Below are 17,168 nucleotides of genomic sequence, written 5' to 3' on the forward strand. Positions count from 1 at the left end.
GCGTAATTGTAGTGTGTAGTTGCAGGAACATCATCAATGACTGGATTTTTTAATTTTTTCCTATTACAGCACACCACAAAGCTTTACCTCAGTATACAGTATGTCCGGGTGTTACAATACATTGTCACAATTCCAGAAGAATTATAATAAGTAGTTTGTACACTTATTTATAGAAATTATTTTTGGAATTTAAAAAAAGCTTTTAAAGAAAAATTAATCAACGCCATCTGGCCAATCAGTGATATAACACAGCTTTGCAAAGTTTAAATGCAGAATTATATTTAATGACCTGTTTCCCTTTTGACTGTTTTGGTGTTTTCTTTTTGTGGTTTTTTTTTACCCGTACCAATTAGATCATATGTACTACAGTGAGCACTAAATTGTGCAGTATGACATATGAGTCTAGAATTGGAAACACTGGGTTACACTTTCATTTATTTTCCTAAACGTTAAAATTTAGACATGTATTGTTTGTCTAGATGAAGGTCATTTATGTCTTACATTATGATTGTATGCTTTACATTTCATATCCTAAATCCTCTGATTTCCAACCTTTCTACAGTAGATGGCCATCTTGAAAAAATATATTTATTCTTCAAAATAAATATTTCCCCATCTTTTAAATTTAAATTCTCAAACAGATTTGAGGATTTCGCCATGCATTCTCAAATCAGTAAAAATAAATAAATAAATAGATGACACACTGCTTTGTGCGAGGCTGTGATGAAGTCATTACCGCCCGCTGTGTGCGCTGTCTTTGTGAGTCTGTTCACTCAAAGGCCATTTGCAAAGTGTAAGGGACAAACAGAGGTGCTGTTTTGTTCCCGAAGTCATCAAAGTTTCTCAAGGACTTGTCTCTCCGACTAAGGTGTCATTATTAGACCAATGCCAGCTTTAGTCACGTCTGACTGGCTAATCCACAAAGCTTCCCCATGATCCCCAGGCATTAGTGTAAACAGAGCTGCGTGTGGAGCGAGTGATGAATGGAGGCTGATACCCACTCATACTCTTCTCATTATTCATCTGGGCGTGTCTGCGTCAAGTGCTTCTTCATATTTCGCCATTGCATGAGAGGACTGAAAGTAAGACGGTTTCTGGTTTGTGATGTGATCAGTATCTTAATGGCGCTTAATGGTATCAGATGCACTTAAAAATAGCAAAGCAAGTCTTTTTATAATCATAGCATGCACTGAAGACTTTTGTGCTTTTATGTCTTTGCTGCCATTGCTTATTAGCAAATAAATGTGTTATTACTTGACATTGATAACATCCTAAACAAGGATCTTGAAAATCAGCAGTTTAACCTAAACACTTTTATAAATTTTTGAAATAGATGTTTTTAAAATTATTGGCACCTTTTATGAAAATTATGAAAAAATCTACAGTATGTGCCAGTATAACATATTTGATGCAAATCACTTGTCTTAGAGAATGTTTAGATTACATTTATTGGCAAATTTGATAGTGTTTTTACTGTTTGTATATACAGGGGTTGGACAATGAAACTGAAACACTGGTGTTTTAATGTTGGAGGTTTCATGGCTGAATTTGACCAGCCTGGTGGCCAATCTTCAGTGATTGCACATTCCATCAGTAAGAGCAGAGTGTAAAGGTTTAATTGGCAGAGTTATAGCACAGTTTTGCTTAAAATATTGCAATGCACACAACATTATGGGTGACATACTGTATGTTCAAAAGAGGACAAATTGTTGGTGCGCGTCTTGCTGGCGCATCTGTGACCGAGACAGCAGGTCTTTGTGATGTATCAAGAGCCACGGTATCCAGGGTAATGTCAGTAGAAGCAGGGTAGTGTCGTACTGTACCACCAAGAAGAACGAACCACATTCAACAGGAGTAACTGTGGATGCAAGAGGAAGCTGTCTAAAGGGATGTCCGGGTGCTAACCCGGATTGTATCCAATAAACATAAAACCACAGCTGCCCAACTCGCTGCAAAATTAAATGTGCACCTCAACTCTCCTGTTTCCACCAAACTGTTCGTCGGGAGCTCAATGTACAATACTACAGGGTCAATGTACAATACTTGATCGGTTTCAGTGGTGCCAGCAGCGAAAATCTTGAGCTGTGGACAATGTGAAACATGTATTGTTCCCCGATGAGTCCACATTCACTGTTTTTTTTCCATATCTAGGAGAGTTACGGTGTGGAGAAATCCTAAAGAAGCGTACCACCCAGTTGCATGCCCAGGGTGAGGCATGGGGGTGGATCAATGATGGTTTGGTCGGCAATATCATGGCATTTCGTAGGCCCAATACTTGTGCTAGATGCGTCACTGCCAAGGATTACCAAACCATTCTGGAGAACCTTGTGCACAAACAATGGTTCAAACACTGTATACTGAAGGCAGTGCCGTGTATCAGGATTATAATGCACCAATACACACAGCAAGACTGGTGACAGAGTGGTTTGATGAACATGAAAGTGAAGTTGAGCATCTCCCAAGGCTTATTGAGCCACTTCAAGGTGTTTTGAAGGAGCGAGTCAGGAAATGTTTTCCTCCATCAGCATCACGTAGTGACCTGGCCACTATTCTGCTAGAAGAATGGCTGAAAAACCCTATGGCCACTGTGCAGAATTATTGTGGTCTAAAACCAGGCGTTTCAGATTCTTTACCTGACCTCTGTATTTCTAAATATATAAATTAATATACAGTTATATTTTTTACTATATGGTATACATTTTAAATAGTTTTTTAATTAATTTAAACTGCCAATAATTTGGATGTACAATTTTAAATTCGAAAAACACAAATAACTACAATTTTTATTATTTCCTCATGTAACTGGCTAGACAAAATTAAGTTAGAGCTATCTCCCATGTCATTTCTCAATTCTGCACATTCATTCAGTGCTCCCTATCTCTGAAATAGCAGGGGAGGAATTCTAACTACATTTCTAGTGAGCTACGATTGCCCATTAATTAGTCTGTTTATACACCCCAGATAATTTCCACTGAGCCCCACCACTAAAGCAGTTCTGTGTAGCTCGTCGATAAGGGATAAGCAGCCATTTTGGAAGCTGGCATACAAAATTATTGCACAGTCGGAGCTGCCTTAGCCCCTGTGCTCCCGGACTGACCTCGCCAGCTTCTTACTAACCAGCTGAGACAGATGGAGAGCATGTGTGGGTGGAAATGATTGGAAAATGGAAGTCGAGTGAAGGAGGGAGAGAAATGCAGAGAGTAGAAATAATGAGCTGGGTCTCGAGGTGGGGAAGGGCAGCCCTGTTAAATCCATTTATCTTCTGCCCTGAGCCGTTCCACATCTTGTTTTAGACTCGGGCTTAAATTTATCATAAGGGAAGAGCAGGAGTGGAGGATTCCCAGCAGAAATGCAGAACGGAGAATGCTGTTGTTGTCTGTGCAAGACAATTAGATAAAGGAGTGATGGCGCGTCTGTTCCTGGCTGAGTTGCTTGGCAGGAATATTTGTTATGCATAACAGGTTACATTAGGGAGTCCGCAGGGAGGTTTGAGCCAAATATAATGATGGATCAGACAAGTACTCTGTATGAATGATCCTGTAGGCTCTCTTTATTGTCACGGCACTGTTTAATTTCTACACATTAAATCAAAGCTTCTGTGCTCTTATTGTAGAACTTTATCCTTGTGCCTTTTCATTTCACATTTTATGTATGCATTTATATAAATACAGTTGTGCTCAAAAGTTCGCATACCCTAAAAGAAATTGCCATTTATTAGTAAAATAAGACAGATAACTCAAAATGTTATTTTCTTATTTAATGGTATTGGTCAAGTGAAGTCATTATCACATAGTTGTTTAACTTTTTTTTTTTTTTTTTTAACCTAAAGATAAACGAAATCACCCAAACATTATTATTATTATAATAATTATTATAATAATTAATATGCAAAGTTTGGACCATACAGTGTATATGTGTGTGTGTGTGTGTGTGTGTGTGTGTAATATATATATATATATATATATATATATATATATATATATATATATATATATATATATAAAATGTAATTATTTCTTTAGAAACACTTATGGACTGCTTTTCTTTTTTTCAGCTCTTTTGACAACAACGCAGTATACCAGCAGAAGTCCCTCGGTCCTATTCAACAATCCACCATCTTGGTGGTGGATCCAGTCAAAGGCAATGTGCTGAAGGCCTCAGGGAGAAACATGTAAGTGCAGAGATGTCATTTATTGCTTGCTCTGTTTTATGTTTAGTTATATTCTTGATGCTAACGAGTTTGTCTTCCTATGAACAGGTTTTATATGCCACATGGTATCACAACCGATAAGGACAATAATTATTGGGTGACGGATGTAGCTCTTCATCAGGTGAGAGTTTTTAGTGCGATGACTTGTCTTTGTCCTGTCTTGTCGTATTGCGAAATCATGATTTAAATCAATTCACCCAAAAATTAATTAGCAAGAATCTCAAGAATATGAGTTTTTTTTCTTTTTTTTTTACTAATGATTTATGGAGCTGATAACACCTAATATTAAATAATTGTATATAAATATATAGTACTGAAGTGAAGAGAACAATATCAGATCATGTGTAACTTGGACATGCTGCAGTTTTTGGTAAATGCCATCGCCTCGTGCAAATAACATGTAACTGTCCATGCAGCACCTACTGTACCCGCAAAAAATTTTGACACAAGTTTGCATTTATTTTACTATATTCTGTATTTTTACAAAAAAAAAAAGTAAAAAAAAAAAAAAAAGTAAACAAAAAAAATAAACTATGAAATAGCACATGTGGCATTAATTAAGTAACTACACCTGTTCTGGAACAGTGCTTGCAATAACAGTCTTGTCAATTGCAATTGCAAAACCCATCAAGCACCATGATGAAACTGGATGAAACTTTCATGAAGACCATTGCAGGAAATTTTTGTATTTCGATCTGTCTACGTGACATCTGGCACATCGGGCGACAGATACCCCCCACCCTGGAGATACAGTATATCCATTGTTTCTTTTGGCTAGGATCTAGTGTATTATAATTCCAGAAAAGGTAGACCTTAAGTTCAGTTTGCTGCTGAGAAGAAGTTAATTTAAAGTTACCAGCTTCAAAAGTCACCAATTGACAAACAGCACCTTAGATTAGAGCTGTTATGAAGGCTTTACAGAGCATAATTAGCAGATGCACCTTAGCAGCACTGTTTTACATTTCAAGTCAAGTAGTCAAGTCAAGTACAAGTACAGTTTAGTACACGATGAAACGAAACAATGTTCCTCCAGGACCAAGGTGCTACATACAACATAAATTTACAAATAAATTTACAAAGAACTAACTAGCTAACTAACTAAGAAATCTAATTTGCTGGCTGGCTGAGACAAACCAGATTAGCATTATAAATTAACAGAAACTATCTGTACAGAAAAAAAACAACATAAAGTGCACATGCAAGTCTGCAAACAAGAGTCACAACACAACACAACAACATAATGCGTTTTCAACATTCTGTGTAAATAATTTGAGGTAGTGGAATGAGAAACAGTAAAACATTTACTTGTAGATAGCAGCAGAGACAGACTTTTTTTTTTGTGCAATTCAAAGTTGCATTTCAGAGTTGTCCAGACTTTTAAGTGGTAGGGTTAGGGTTAGAAACATCTGTATGTCTTAGTTCTTAAGTGCATAATTTTAATACGAATGCCTCGTTATGGCCTGTCTGTATATGACCTATGTATATTAAGTCTTTAAATAATATAATATATGGTGAATTTATGCAGACTATTTGGGGTTTTATAAATGTCACAGCTTGGTCACAGATTTTATCTTCCTTGGTTTCTTTCTCATGATTTTAAAACCTCACCATGGTAAAGACCTTTAGCACTAAGCCTTGGCAATATGTACAGTATGTGTTAAATTTAGTCTCTGTACGCTTTTGTGAGATTATCAGAAAGACCTTGCTTGTATTTTTACCCAAGTCTTATTTTCCATTTGGTTGTGATAATTTTCTTTATTGATTAGTTTATTATATTTTACAACACACAACCGTTTTTTAAAGGGATTCTTAAAACAAGTAGTGATGATGTTTGGACGGCATAAAAATGTGGTCATATTGTCTGTATGGTTTAGCATAAAAAATTCTTTAATATATTTCTATAATATTTAACATATATCATGATGTTAAGCTTTAACCAGTCTTTTGCAATACACTTTATAATCATTCAGTTTAGCATCATATTGATGAATGTTGTTGTTTTGTAGAATGTTAACACCATATTATTATTTTTTTTTTATCAGCCAACCAATCTAGCAGTTGAGCTTTAGAAAAGATGACTCATTTTAGCTCTCTGTTTCTCAGCGCAGGAGTTTTGCATTACAATGCTAGTGGTTGACAAGCCATCTGTTGTTATGATTTCCTGCTGCCGTAGGTGTTCAAACTGAGCAGTGACGGTAAAGAGAAACCGCTGCTGGCTCTTGGAGAGGCTTTTGTGCCAGGCCCTGACAAGAACCATTTCTGCCAGCCTACTGATGTGGCTGTGGATCCAGACACTGGCAACATCTATGTGTCTGACGGCTACTGCAATACCAGGATTCTTGCATTCTCACCAGAGGGAAAATATCTGTCGCACTGGGGAGCAGGTACACACCATTCAAACACTGCTGCTATTGTGTTTATGACCCAAGGGAGTAATTACATCCAAATAAAAAAATTAAAAAACATTAAGAAAGGTATATGTGCAAAGTAGTGTAATAAAAGAGCTGTAAAAATAAATATATACAAAAACAAAAAGGTTTGTATTGTCATTATTTATTTGTTTTTGAAGTGATTTCTACACTGCCTGCCAAGAAAATCCACCTTTAATCACCTTTAGCTTTGATAACAGTCTAAGGTGGCCAGTTCATGTGTGAAAATGATCTCTCTTCTCAATTCAATTCTTCTGAAATCGTGACTTCATTTGACCAGGCAGTGTATTTTAAATGTTAATGTAAAGGTAGTTTGATAGTACAGTTTAAAACATTCCTAGTTGTTGGATTTCTGTATAGCATATGCTGCTTATTTTAGCTACTGTAATATTCCTGTCCATGTTGCTGCAGGTTCGTTGGACCAGCGGAACCGTGTACCCTTCCAGATCCCCCACAGCCTGGCCTTTGCGACAGATAAGCGCGAGCTGCTGGTGGCTGACCGGGAGAACGGGCGCGTTCAGTGCTTCATGGTGGACACGGGCGAGTTTGTAAAGGAGATCAAGAAGAATGAGTTTGGAGGAGAGGTTTTTGCCGTTTCCTACTCACCTGCACAAGGTAATCACCATATTCACTTCACCCCACACTCACATCTTCTTAGGAAGGACTCTAGGACTCTCTGGGGCTGGTGTGAACTGATTATATACAAAGTAGCTCTATAGGACTGAAATTAAATCACCGTGTTGTCCCTCCTGATCCACTGACATTTTTATACATTATAAATGGGATGTTTATCCTAATTTTACCCTAGTCTTAGAGACTATTTCATCAGACATCAATTACACATGTCACCTTGACTCCTATTCACAATGATTTGTGTGGATAAAATAGGGATGAGACTAGTCACACCGCCAAAGCTTTATACCTTAAAAACCTTATTTAAATTTATTTTTCTGAACTGCTATGAATCTTGTTCAAACTCATGTCGTAAACTCCGCTACCTTGTCTAACTCTGAAGGGTGTTGAGCAATATGGGCCTGTATGTTAGTCATATTATTACAGTACCAAACTTCAGCATGACACCGTTTGCCTACAGCATGGCTCATATCCAACTCTCCTACAGTATACCGCTTAAGTTAAGAAAGCCAAGGCTCCACCAGACATATACAGTACAGTATATAAACCCTGGAGGAGCAGCCCGTATCTCTGGTGACTCATCGCCATGCTTGGCAACTGATAGGCTCACGTGTGGTAGGAGCAAATCAGCTGTATTGCCTGCCATTGTGTGTATAGTTTAGTGCTGTAGGATTATAGAGGGACTGTGATGTTTCTCCATCGCAAATGCAAACATACTGTACATAAATTACAAATTTTTGAATTTTTGAAAAAATGAATTGTAGCACGAAAAGAATGATGTTCAAATTTAAAACGTGTTTAAATATACAGTAGCAGCTGCATAAGGAAGTGGAAACAGATTTATAAGCATGGTAGTAACATCCACATAGACGTGTGCCTTTCACAATGTAAGCCTTGAATATTTTGTGGATTTTAAATAAAGAGCATGGAATTTGAGGCGTTTCTATTTACTCACGAGAGCAATACACATGATGTAGTTTAGGTAAATAAATTAATTTGACTTCAACAGCGTTTTATAAAATACATACTCTCTGAGGACATAACTATTATCCAAGTTTCGTAAACTTAAATTGTGCTATTTTAAAGTAGTAGATAATGTATTAACTATTGCAGTGGAGCTGGTTTCACGTTTGATATTCAGCTCATGTTTGCACCTCTCATGTCAGAAGCCTTCAAATACAGTAGAGACTCTTCCTAATAGAAAACACACTCATGTCTACTCTATTTATTTATTTATTTATTTATTTATTTCTCTGTTTTTCTATCAATTTATTTATTTATTTATTGCACAGTGTGTCACTGCCTTTAATGAACAGGCTGTAGCAAAAACTGAATTATTTTATTACTGGGCACTTAATGTTTTCTAACAAGCTCTCGAATGTAGCTAATGGTTTTAATTATCGGGGTAAAGTAAATGTAATTTCGCTTGTTAGCTGGGTAATATTAGCACAATGCTGGATAGCTTCTATCGAAATAATAAAATACTAGAAGTTTACTCTTAAGTTCAGCACAACTGCGTATATTATTCTTGCCATAAGATAAGAAACGTTCTTTGAGATTTTTTTATTTTCTTTACTTTTTATTTATGTTTGTGTTATGGAGCAAGAAAATGATTTCTGCACGTGTGTTTACAGAAACATTGATTAGATTAAGAACCCTGTTTTTTCTATAACATTGTTTTTACCTTTTTTGTCAAAATGTGTTGGTGCTGAATCAACAAAAACTGCAGAGAGTACAACACATCATTTAAGGAAGATGATGTATGGTGCTCGGATATATACAGCTATACTATTTTATTGTCAACTAGATAAATGCAAAAGTGCTACATGGAAAAAATGCAAAGAATCATTGTTACACATTTTAAAGATTATTTAATTAAGTGAAGATTGATGAGTATTGGAAGAGAATATTAAGGGATACAGCTGATATTGCGATTTCTAATATTGGTATTAGACAAGAGCAAAAATAATATCAGGGCATTCCTATCCTTATCCTTTGACCAGACAGTTTTGTTCTGCTTACAAAAAGTGGATTATTTACATTTTAAAGCCACTGAATCGCAGAGCATAAATCACTGCCACTTTAAAGCCGTCGCATAACAGAGCATATTGTTCCGACCTCTAAGGGTTCAGAGAAAACAATATGAGGCTATGAATAAAACACGTCCAACCCAGATGAAACACAAAACCTGTCTGGGATTATATTATTTATTCACTTTTCTTTCCTGCATCAACTTGAAGGAAATCATATTTAAGATTTAAAATAAGATTAATGGCCGTGGCTTCAGGGTGAACTGTATGTGTGAAACAAGCTGAAAAATAAAACCCTGTCAAATGAAGAAAACACAATCAGCCACCTGAAATCCCCAAACATAAATAATAATACACCAATAATAAAATAAAAATCCTATATCCTCTGTATAGTATATACTGTATATGCACCCTGAAAGTAATTTTCATCAATTATTTATGAGCCAGCAGAGAAAAGAAGTTGTTGGGTTTGTATGGTTAGGTGTTGGTACTGGTCTGAAGAAGAAGGTCATGATTGTTTTTTTTGTTGTTGTTTTTTTAGAAATCAATTCTCACATCAATTTTCACATAAAATATTAATAACAAAAGCTTTAAAACCTTATATTATTCTTAAGATTTAATGTGTAAGTACTTCTTCCTCTAGCATTCCCTTTACTTCTCATACACACCAGTATATGTAGTACACACATTTATTCACTGAATTCAAAATTGTGATCAGTGTTGATCACTGTAAGTCAAAAAAAGCAAAAAGTGGAATGAAATGGTGGGGAGGGATGGCATTTCCACAATATTAATTTTTTTTTTCTTTGTACTAAATAAAAAAGCCATATTTTCTAATGGGAATTCATAAGACTTTTTGCCTCTGGGCATGTGTGGGGCTCTCACTGACGTCAGTGTAAGGATTTAATAGCAGTGATAGCTAGAGCTGCAAATCCGATCTGACCAAAAATCAGAATTGAGTAATGCAGCTCATAATGTGAATGTAGCCACATATACAGGTATTCCCCGACTTAGGAACGAGTTAGTTTCACTAGGACGTTCATGAGTCTGATTTGTTCTTAAGTCTGACAAAGTGAGTCTTTGACACGAATATACAATGTAAAGCATAACAATTCGCTAGACTAAATCTGTCCCCTTTCCCCACACTGCCATCATGAGGCCAAAAACCATAACTGCGCCTAAGGGAGTACTTAATCTCAGTGTTGTCCACATTTTTAAATCGCAAAGGGGAATCCCGGACCCCATTTTGTCTCAGTGCTGTTTTCCACTGTATTGGACTGTAAACTGTGTAAATCATTGTTTGATCGGGGATTTTACACAATCTCACTCTACAAACACATGTGGATAGACCTTTTGTGATGAATCAGTCATTATTCTTTAGTGTGGTTTGGGCTTTCCATAAAAGGAGAAAAATATATTTTTATTAAAAAAAAAAAAAAAAAGGCTAGGTGACTGTGGGAATATGTCACAAATACTGAAAATATCACAGTTTTGCATTTGTGTTTAAATAATTTGGTTGAATGTTTAGGCCTTGTTTACATGGGCGTTAAAATCAAGTGTTTTTCTGGCGTTCATAGCGTCCCGTGAGCGCGGATCAATCGCCGAAGGTTTTCTACACATAGGAGTCAATGAGAGTGTTCACATGGGCTTTGGTGACGTGCGTTAGTCCGGCTGTGCGTTTATACGGCGTCAAAAAAACGCTGCATGCAGCTTTTTCTTGCTGTTCAAATCACAACAAACGCAAGGAAACGTTTCTACTGCGTTTTCTTTGTTCATTTTACACTTCATGATCCTACATGCTATACATAGGGAAATGCGGAAAAAAAGCAAAATAAAGTGACAAATAGTCTCTCTTTGGGGCTAACACCAAATCACATATTGGTTGATCTGTGTGCATTGTGCAATGTGGCATTGCACCAGCTGCAGCAGACAATCAAAAGTGGAAACTGACATCACACAGTAATTAAAAAACTTGCGCGACATTTTTGCATTTCTTCATAAACCAGAAAAAAACTTCCTTTAAACCGACGTCAGAGAGTGAACCCAGTTTGGGCGGCGATTTTTTTTCTCTCCCTATGTCACAGTATTACGAGAATTTTTAGAACAAGAAGATTAATGTCTAATATAGCAAAATAGTCCATATTAAAAGGAGGCACCTCAAATAAAACAAGGGCTTTTATATCCAGTTCCCGACACTGCCTCCATAGGTTAAACTACAATTTGGACTACAACTGCAACATAAACGTCTAGGACGTTCAGAGTGCATTCGTTTATTCAAAAATTTAATGCCTTTGTGAACAAGGCCTTAAGCAAATGCACCTTCGTGACTCTTTAAAGCAGTATATTGAGATAAAATTTTGCACTGCGTGTGAACACGGTGAGTAAACCTGTGTGACTACTCGTCGGTGCATCAGTTCCGCTCAACTGGCCGTCTTGCTTTAATATGCAGGGTTGATTTGATCAACGAGCCTCTTTGGCAGCTCCTTTGATGTTTAATGTACAAGCTGGATCAATATTTATGTGGGACTGTTTCTTAGACGGTGTATCTCTTATGCTAATGTGCCGTTTCAGGTGGCTTAATCTACGTGGTGAATGGAGACTCAGCATACGGCCAGTCCGCCCCACTTCAAGGCTTTGTGCTCAATTACTCGACCAAGGAGATCCTGGATACGTTCGCGCCAGAAACACAGGTGCTCATACACACGCACACACACTCCTTCCACACACAGTGGATCACAAACATGGCTGCTGCTTCACCTAGAAAGAGCCTTTTCCTTAAACAAAAGGCACAGTGCTTTTTTTACCTTAGCATGCGTAATGGTGTTATGACCGAATTTTGGGCAGATGTAATATCATATAGATTTTTTTTTTTTTTTTTTTTTTTACACCTGTAGGAGATGATATAATGGGATTATGGGGGTGCCTTTCACAATATTTTACCTTCAGGTTCAAGCAATGTTTTAACTCTGAACAAGTATTACATCAGGAGAATACAACGTTTGTATCATTCCTCTCTCCACTGGAAAATAGATTTCAACTTATTTTCCAGCAATGTTAATCTTGTTGATCAATGTTGAACTAGTTTAACTTGCAATGTAATTGAGTATTATTATTATTACTATTATTATTATTATTATTATTATAAGTAAGTAAATACAGTTATGATTCAACTTATGACAATGAGTATGTTGCCTGCTTTTACTGTAGTATAGAAAATAAAAAGGGGAGCTGCTTGTCTGACTTGACTCTATACAGCCACAGTTAAAATGCAACATAACATAACATACTCGGGAACATTCTAAAAAATACACCTACTGTATCTAGGCATAGACATAATTAAATATTTTTTTTAATATGTTGTTAATCCAGTTATTGACAAGATGAACTTTTTCACCATTGTGCTATCCTCTGTGTTTATTTTCACCGTATTTACCACAACTTAATGTCAGCCTTTTTTTCTTTTCCTTTTTTTTTTTTTAAACCCTTCACTGAAATTAATAGAGATTCCATCCACCTCACGGTGCTTCCCATAAGATTAGATGTAAAGCACGTGCTGGTGATGGTGCACTTGGGAGGAGAAAACAGCAGGCTGACAGCTTGTAGGTTAGTCATGTGATGCATTAGATTTCCTCAGTTTTAACCATTCCTCAGAGAGTGACATTCCTAAGGCAATTACAGTGTAAGAACTCTGCAGTTTAAGTGTGCAAATATACAGGCAAGCACATTCTGTGCACTTCTTACCTTGAACACATATTGATTAATCTGAGGGTTTGTTTTTGATTAATTGTTCTGTCTGAAGCTAATCCATTTTTTAATCATATTCAGATTGCTGGTACTAAAGGTTTTATCTTTTTGGTCAAACAAATTACTAAACTTAAAAATAAAAGCATTTGCAAATGCAGCAAGCACTGAACATATATGTATATCATAGCACAGTGCAAAAGCTTTTCATTATCAGGGAAATGAAAGGATGTGGACATCAAATTAACAAAGCTAAATTAAATTCTATTTAAGGCAAGTCTAAAGCATCAGCACAGCCACACTGAGTTTGCTTGAGTGCCGTCTGATCTCATGCCATGAGCAGATTTCAATTTGTAACGCATTTAGTTATATAAAGGGTAGTGATTTAAATGTAAATGGTGTCTAGTTACCTTTTCACTTCTGATGCATGGTTTAGTGCCTAACTCTATTTTAAACAACAACAAAAAAACCTTAATAATATGTTTTAAAATCCTTGTCTTTCTCCAGACTTTAATCCATTGAAACAATGCATGACATGCTGTTCTAGGAAAATAATCATTTAATTGGGTTCTCTTATAGCCCTAAATTTTCAGTATACAATTCCTCTTATACATTAGCATACGAGTGGCATTCGAAAGTTTGAGCAACCCCGGTCAAAATTTTTGTTAATGTGAACAGTAAAGCAAGATGAAATGATCTCCAGAAGGTATCAAGTTACAGATGAGAACTTACAATTCCTCCTTATACTGTAGCAGTCTTCCAGTTCGAAGAGATTCCTGGGCTGTCTTTTGCGGTTTTGCGATATGCAGGGTTTTTTTTATGATGTTTAGGTCAGGACACTGTGAGGGCCATGGAAAAACCTTCAGCTTGTGCCTCTTGAGGGGTAGTCTCTCATGGATTTTGAGGTGTGTTTAGGATCATTATCCATTTGTAGAAACCATCCAACTTTTTTTTACAAATGGTGTTATGTTTGCTTCCAGAATTTGTTTGAATTTAATTTAATCGATTCTTCCCTCTACCCGTGAAATGTTTTTTGTGCCAATGGCTGCAATACAACCCCAAAGCATGATCGATCCACTCTCATGTACCAACAGTTGGACTGGTATTGTTTTCATAAAATTCTGTGCCCTTTGTTCTCCAAACATACCTATGCTCATTGAGGCCAAAGAGTTCTATTTTAACCTTTTCAGTCTTTTTTTTCCAAAATGCATCAGGCTTACAGTATGTAAATGTTCGGACACTGAATTTTGATGGTGATGATGCAGAAGAGGTTTTCTTCTGATGACTCTTCCATAAAGGCCAACTTAGTACAGGTGTCGCTAAACAGTTGGACAGTGTACCACAACTCCAGTGTCTGCCAAATCTTCCTGGAGGTCAAACCGGGATTCTGATTTTCTTTTCTAACAACGCTGCGAGCGGTTCTCTCTTTTTTTTTTCTTAACCTCCACTGTTCCTGTTAACTGCAATTTTTTTATTACTTACTAAAATAATACTAAAATGAAGATTGCCTCGTGTCCAAACATTTGTTACGGTATAATTATAAAAATTGGACAGTGGAGGTTGTTCTCAAAAATGCTAAATCATCTCCTCACAATTATGCACATTTATAAAAAATAATTCCACAATAAAAGTCCCTGAATTGTTACATTAGAAACGATTATGTATTGCTTTCAAAACAGCCAGAACAACAGCGCAAACAGCTTATTGGCACGTAAGATGACATTTGCCAATGGCCCTGGCCTATAGTTTTTTTGTTTTGTCACATTAATTTCCAGCTGTAGGTTTGAATACCTTCCATAACAGAGATGACACGGACATAATTTGCTTTCATAGCTGTTAAAAAGTGTTTCACTGTCTCCGAGAAAGATCACTGATGTGCAATTTGTAAAGCATGTTTTAATTAACATTTCAAGTGGAGGTAGTGGGAGCTTTTATATTCAGTTATTTTTTTTTTTTCAATCTATCATATTTACATTCTATTGCATTTAATTCCTACTTCATGAAAAGATTTTTGTTGGGATAAGAAATCATATCTTCAAGGTTATTTAATTAATTTGTATGAATAAATTTGTGTTTATTAGAAGGTGAGGTCTTCAAGATCTTTAAAAAAATTAGTTTTTCATATAATTTTATGTAAGTTAGTTTTCCAGGGATAAAAAGGGGAATAAATAACAAATCGGGATCGGCTAGACTACAAATTATTATTTTAAACCTTAGTATTGGGATCGGCTCAGAATTATAGAATCAGTGTATCCCCACTTCTGACTTATTTAAAGTCGTGCTATGGTACTTCATGTGGTAATCACTGTTTTGTGCGTGTTTTATTTGTTTTAGAAATTCAAAATGCCTCACGACATTGTTGTTACCAAAGATGGAAGTGTCTTTGTTGGGGATGCCGCCTCAGACTCGGTTATAAAGTTTGTCCCATCAGAAAGTAAGTTGAGACTTTCTCTCTGCATTAAATCTGTCATAATTTACCATGATTGCTTTAATCAACTAAATGCACTCACACTTAAAGGAGTTAAATTGCAGGGTCTGGCATGTTTAAAAGATCTTCATTAATCTGACTGGCTCATTAAGTTAAATTGCTTTTTTATTATTCATACTTTTCAAAATGTCTCGAAAACTCTACGGGCTTGACTCACATATGAAGTCTGGCCTCAGTGCCTCAGACAAGTGTGTGATTTTGACTGATGTGCCCACATTACAGATTCTGCTTGTTGACCAAAGAATGGCATTATGCCTCATAATTTATGATGTACTTTATAAAGTCTAGATGCCCAGCTGAGATCTGTGGTGTTTTTCAGCCTCGCATGTCAATCATCCGTCCTTATTCCTTTGTATCATTGTGTTATGATGTAGCAAGGACATGGAAGCAAATTCATAAGATCCTGAATACAGATGACTCATAGCCGGGGTTTTTTTTTTTTTAATCATTATCCAAGGTGAAAAAACTATCGGACCTTCACAGACTCAGCTTTTTACAGTATAATCTCTCTTGGTAGAAGGTGGCTTAATGGGCAGCTATTAAATGTCAGTTACAAAGGACAGTTAACTTCGAAGCTAATGAGCCTTATTCTCCTTTTTTCCTTTCAGAAGCAGAACATCGTTCTGTTAAAAAGGGAGGAATCGAGGTGCAGGAAATTGAAGGTACACCTTCTGTTTCGTTTAGAGATTTGTCTAAATGTCTGTCCGTGACACACTATTTGTCATGTTTGTTTTCCTCTTTGTAGCTTTGACGTCTGGGTCTTTCCAGGTCATGGGTGAAGGAACAAACAAAATTTGTCGTGTCAGCTGACATTTCAGGCCGTCAAACTATACTTGTCCCGGCATGTAAAGAAAATGCCAGGGACTCCAGGGCTGTTGTAAAAACAGAAAGTGCAGTAAATATTTACTGAGAACTGAACGCTATTTTCACGAAGCCTCAGATGAACTCTAACATTTTACGTTAAGCAGAGAGCCGATATCTGCTTAATCATAACACAAGCCTACAGTAGGTTAACAGTTAGATGTTTAAGCAGCCTTTCCCCTGTAATAAAATAGGGAATTGTACTGCTCTGTAATTAGATTTAATAGTCAGCCACTGAGGTAGGTACCTGTTTCCTTTATTAAACTCAATGTTATAATTGACATTTCCCAACATAATACTTTGAAGAGAAAGGAAAAGTGTGACAGCTTTAAAGTTTAACCACCAACTTGCTTAGCTATGAAACTCACTCCGTTTTAAAAGCCACTCAGGTTCTATTAAACATAATTTAAATGACACAGATAGAAATTTATTGTACCTTAAGATAAAAACGATCATTTTTAATGATTTCTTTTAGAAACGGACACATTCATCCAGGCCAAACTGAAGCCGATCCACAAGCAGATGGTCCACACCGCTGAAGTCACTGTACAGAAACTACCCACGACTAAAGAGAAGGAGGCAGCACCGGTTCAACAGGCCATAGCTACAGAGGAGAAGGAAAAGGAGAAAGACATAGAGAATGAGAAGAAGAGTGCCACAACTCAAGGTCTGTCTCCTGCTGTCATCACTACTCTGCTCCTGCTTCTCCCCCTGGTTCTGGTCATCACCATTGGCGTCTTCATCCGCTGGAAAAAGAGCAGGATGTATGGAGGTAA

The 17,168-nt window shown here is 36.6% G+C and overlaps 1 protein-coding gene across 3 annotated transcripts in view; it reads left to right on the top strand.

Moving 5' to 3' along the window:
* Nucleotides 1-17,168, top strand: part of pam (peptidylglycine alpha-amidating monooxygenase) — an 86,430-nt gene that overhangs the window by 63,502 nt on the left and 5,760 nt on the right. For all 3 annotated transcript variants that reach the window (XM_053516003.1, XM_053516004.1, XM_053516005.1), the window contains 8 exons: nt 4,055-4,171; nt 4,259-4,331; nt 6,384-6,594; nt 7,051-7,254; nt 11,874-11,992; nt 15,378-15,477; nt 16,140-16,193; nt 16,868-17,164. In XM_053516003.1, the coding sequence (XP_053371978.1) occupies nt 4,055-4,171; nt 4,259-4,331; nt 6,384-6,594; nt 7,051-7,254; nt 11,874-11,992; nt 15,378-15,477; nt 16,140-16,193; nt 16,868-17,164 (1,175 nt within the window). The remainder of the gene's footprint in view (nt 1-4,054; nt 4,172-4,258; nt 4,332-6,383; nt 6,595-7,050; nt 7,255-11,873; nt 11,993-15,377; nt 15,478-16,139; nt 16,194-16,867; nt 17,165-17,168) is intronic.

Source organism: Clarias gariepinus, chromosome 17 (genome assembly GCF_024256425.1).
Source record: "Clarias gariepinus isolate MV-2021 ecotype Netherlands chromosome 17, CGAR_prim_01v2, whole genome shotgun sequence".
NCBI lineage: Eukaryota > Metazoa > Chordata > Actinopteri > Siluriformes > Clariidae > Clarias > Clarias gariepinus.